The 5,000-nt window shown below is 35.8% G+C and overlaps 2 protein-coding genes across 4 annotated transcripts in view; one reads left to right on the top strand and one right to left on the bottom strand.

Moving 5' to 3' along the window:
• LOC113824052 (DNA-(apurinic or apyrimidinic site) endonuclease 2) overlaps positions 1-5,000 on the bottom strand; it is a 574,593-nt gene that overhangs the window by 188,924 nt on the left and 380,669 nt on the right. The gene's annotated exons all lie outside the window — the stretch shown is intronic.
• LOC113826256 (basic phospholipase A2 PA-12A) overlaps positions 621-5,000 on the top strand; it is a 23,075-nt gene continuing 18,695 nt past the window's right edge. The window contains exon 1 of the mRNA XM_070122708.1: positions 621-780. Within this exon, the coding sequence (XP_069978809.1) occupies positions 714-780 (67 nt within the window). The 5' untranslated portion in view covers positions 621-713. The remainder of the gene's footprint in view (positions 781-5,000) is intronic.

Below are 5,000 nucleotides of genomic sequence, written 5' to 3'. Positions count from 1 at the left end.
TTTGAGTATGGTAATTCCACTACATTTGATATTAGTACTTACAGTTGGTGTCGATCTCTAGAACTCAAAGAGGAGCATGTTTCCATAGCTGAGTCTCAATAGCTTCTTGAAAATACAAACGTGGTGTGAAAATAGGCACATATTTTTCATTAAATTATTTGTAGAATAATTGATTCAAACCATAGGAAATCATTATTTATTGTGCAAATATCAACAAATCCATTTACTATGGAAAAAAAAAACGTAAAAAAACGCTGTTTATCATGAATTGACCTTTACAGCCATTGTAAGTCCCCTTTCCAATTGTGTTATGTGCATGTGTGGTGAGAGAGAGAGAGGTGGGGGGGGGGGGGAGAAGAGAGACACTTAAGCACTGATACAAACATCGATTTGTGAGATAAGATGACTTATCTCTGATAAGACTTGAGACATTTCATAAACGTTTTTCACCCACTTATGATATAAATTAATTTTCTAATGTGTACAAAGGCTACTTGACACATCGAGTGCAGTGTTATCACTAACAATGTTACGCAAAAGCTACATCTTACATAATATGTATATTATGTAAACCTTATCACAGTGGACTTACCCGCCCTTATGGTAAATAGTGCACCGAACAAAATCGGGCAGTCGCTTAGTTTCAGACAGAAAGGAAGGGTCACTCTTACTTCATCCATCACTTTTGTGCAAACGTATCGACAAATTGAAGTATGGCTCCGGTGGATGCAAAGCCAATTCTGCTGCTTTTCTTCATTTTCACATGGATGACCATAAGTAGTAAGATAAGGAGAGAGCTGGGAATAAGAACGAGAGGAATATATGACCTAAAAAAGACGTATGTACGCAAACATGCACGCGCATGTGCGTGAGAACATGTGCGTGTGTGTGCGTACATATATATATATAAATATATATATATATATATATATATATATATATATATATATATATATATGTTTATACATTATATATATATATATATATATATATATATATATATATATATATATATATATATGTGTGTGTGTGTGTGTGTGTGTGTGTGTGTGTGTGTGTGGGTCTGTCTGTCTGTATATATATAGATAGATTCACACAAACACACACATATACACGCACACACACACACACATATGTGTGTGTGTGTGTGGTGTGCGTGTGTGTGTATACATATAGTCAGTATGTAGAGGTAGATTAAGACAGTCGTAAATAATTTCGTGGTTATTTGCAAACGTTTCGTAGATCAATCAATTCTCCATTATCAATGCTGTAACAATGAACCAAAAAGAGGCAATTATAACATTAAAATGGTTCTTAAAATCATAATTAAAAATATGATGAAAACAAACTTACGATTACATAACTACGTAAAATACAATAACGAAAAATAACATACAAAGAACAATATTGTCAACAAAAACGAAAAAACATGCAAGAATTTAACATAATCAAACAATGGTAAGGGATAAAAACTAACCAATATGGGTGATAGTCGTGTGAAAACAACTAGTTAGTAAACAGGATGATTGCAGTCGTTGAGTTGTTGAGTTCGGGTTTCATCTTACAAATTATCAAGGGTTCCAAGATAATGAGATCTTGGCATGAGGTGTGGGTGGATAGTATATTGAAATCTGTGTTGGAGAAAGAATGAGTGATTATGGGAATGTTCTTTTATGGCCGATAAGAATAGTTTGCTCAGCGAAAGCCAGTCAGAACAGGTAATAGACGATAAATTAGGGTGGCATCTCGTAGGCTATTTTAAAGAGTTTGCAATTGTGTTAGAGTTGTTAAAGATACACGTAAATTTCATTTGAGGGTAATTGTTTTGTAGCAGCGTTCTTGACTGTTTTCTCACTTCAAAGCTTAATCCTCCCATAAATGACAGTATCACATATCTATGATCCTTATTTGCAGTTGATAAAGCTAGTGGAATTGAAAATTTGTTAGACAGAAAATGTTATTTTATCGAATAAATGCAGTGGGTACCCATTGCTTACAAAGTTATTTAGAAATTTCATTTAATTGTGAAAAGAGGACCAATTACTACACAGATTATAGGCTCTAGTGATGAGTTTTCTTATGCTGTTCATTTTATAAATACGTGGAATATTGCTGAGAAAATGAAGGCCGAGGCCAGTAAAAGTTGGTTTACGGTAAATACTGGTAAATACGTCCATTACCATTGGTGACATATGTATCTAGAAAGGGTAGTTGGTTGTTATGTTGCGTTTCACAAATCAACGTGTGAAGGGTGTTTGAACCAAAGACTATATACGAAAGATAGAAAACAGGCCATCTAACGCATTTTAAAAATGTGAGCTCCCCGGACGTCCACCAGCGCCCAACTAAACGGCCGACGTCGGTCAGTGGGAGCGTGCTCAATCGCGCTCATGTTCTTGGTCAGGTCAGACTTATTCAGCTTTATAGCTTATTTACTTAAAAATTATATATATATATATATATATATATATATATATATATATATATATATATATATATATATATATATATATAATATATATATATATATATATATATATATATATATATATATATATATATATAATTCATATTACACCATGACTTTGTAGTAACATTTATTTTCTTCATATAATTCCTTCAAATATGTGTTTGTGGTGCAAATAAAAGCTTCTGTCGCTTGATTCTTTAATGAGAGTGAAGGTTCATAAACAGGCGACGCTACAGGATAACGTCCGCACAGCCAATGGCGACCAAACGACTGACTTTCGCCGGTAGTTGCCTGGCGCCCTCGCCCTTCCCAGCTCGAAACTACCTATTCGGCAATTTAGGGCTGGTTAACAACTGTAAATTGGTAGTTCATACAAGCACACCACACATACGGCGTATACATGCCATACAAATAAATGGCCAAAACATACATTTTTATTCCAATTCTTCGCATTACGACCGCATGATTTTGAGACTAATTTCCCCATTAAAAAGTTTTTATGTTTGATTAGGTGATTGTTCCCTAACCCCCTTTTCTAGGAGCTGGGACAACGCATTTTCTACACGTTGTATACTCTGCCTAGGAGCTCGAAACAGGGCACCCGTCGTTTTCTTGTTAACATTTGAACTTATTTTACTTTTTCTATAATTCTGTTTTTTCCTACTCTACAGATATAGCAAATAATGATAATTGTTCAATATATATATATATATATATATAATATATATATATATATATATATATATATATATATACATATATATATACATATATATATATACATATATATACATACACACACACACACACACACACACACACACACACACACACACACACACACACACACACATATATATATATATATATATATATATATATATATATATATATATATATATATATATATATATGCTGATTTGGGTGGTAACTATAATCGAACTCAAACTCAAACTGACACAATTTTTACACTATTGATGTCAAATCTACCCTTAGCTTGCGTCAAACTGTATATGAAGGCTTACACTACAATATTAAGCAAATTTTTGGCCTCTACTTTGTTTAGGGAGGGGTCATGACTTGACACCTTTACCAATCAAAATAATTTCATGTGATCCAGTTTATATCTTGCTTATGTCAATATGAACATCACATATCTATATATCTAAAAAAAAAAAAAAAATGAAGTATAGGTAGTTTATTCTCTTCTTTTTGCTTTTTACAAGCAGAACAAGGATGAGATTTTCCTGGCATTATCGGAGCTGTCATTCCAATTTTCGCGCTTCTACGTAAACAAACCGACGGTATGACTTTACGTTACGAGATACTCACTGACGCCACCCATCTGCGCCTGCACCGCATTACTCACAGAATTTTGCTCGACATTCCGGTTTTTCGCATATAGTCTTTGGTTTGAACAGAACGAATGTGTCATCAATTTATCGATGGTAGTTAAACCGGTCTGAATTCTGGTGGGCATTGTTGAAGCCAGTTAATTTCATGATGACAAAGAAAGTCATTGCTACTCCGTCTGTTTGCGTATAAAGATCATTATTATACGAGAGTGATGAGCTGTAATATTGAGTAGTTTCTTGAAGCTGCCCCTTGTTAACCCAAATTTATTGAGATGGGTGGTTTGTATGTTGCTAACTATAATCTCCGTGGTTTCTCGGATACAAATCCGTGAATAACGATTCCACAGCAAACTCGCCATAGTAATGGGCTGTTGAATGTCAAGGGAACTTATTTCATTTGCAAAGGCTGTGGAATTTTTAATGGTATACTGGTTGGTAGTTAACGGAAAAATGACAGGAACCAGGAATTTTGCAGTGTTGTAGTTAAAAGTGTTAATCGATGAAATAATGGGTCCAAGACAGATATTTGGTTTGTGAACTTTGAGGAGACCATATAGCATTCCGGGTTGGGAGCCAGAAGTTGACGGGAAATTATAGATGCTTTCACCGATAGATGGTTTAATGGTCCGGAGTAGTCTTTTGAGTTTAACTTAAAGGTATAACAAGTGAAAAGATATTTTAGTAGTGATTTTCTTGAATTTGGTATGGTCATCAATTTTATCAAGCATTTTTTTTTTTTTTTTATGATAGTCATGTTTGTTTAAAACATTCTTAAGCGTCTGTAGAGGTGACGTAAAATTTTCTGCAGGAGTATAGTGACCTGCAACACCATCGGCACCGTAACTGACCCCAAGAATCAAGACGCCGACAGAACCCTGCAAGAGCTACGCGAAGCAGCAAGTGGGTCCCTCTCCAACCAATACGACCGGCACAAGTCGCTGCTCCCCTCCTGGAAAATCCGAGACAGCCTCTCTGCCAACAGGGAGCTGGTTCTGTACGGCCAACGAATCGTCATACTTACTGCCTACCGCCGACGCACACTCACGCCTGCCACCACGGCGTAGAAGCGACGAAACGTCGCTGACATCAAGAGCACAGAAGCCTGCCAGCCGTGCCAGGTTATGCAACCCAGCCAACAGGAACCCATGTAGAACGACGACCATCCTACGAGACCT

The sequence above is a fragment of the Penaeus vannamei genome, chromosome 6 (genome assembly GCF_042767895.1).
Source record: "Penaeus vannamei isolate JL-2024 chromosome 6, ASM4276789v1, whole genome shotgun sequence".
In the NCBI taxonomy this organism is placed as follows: domain Eukaryota; kingdom Metazoa; phylum Arthropoda; class Malacostraca; order Decapoda; family Penaeidae; genus Penaeus; species Penaeus vannamei.
Note: the sequence above shows the minus strand (reverse complement) of the source record. Positions and strands in the feature narration are given on the sequence as shown.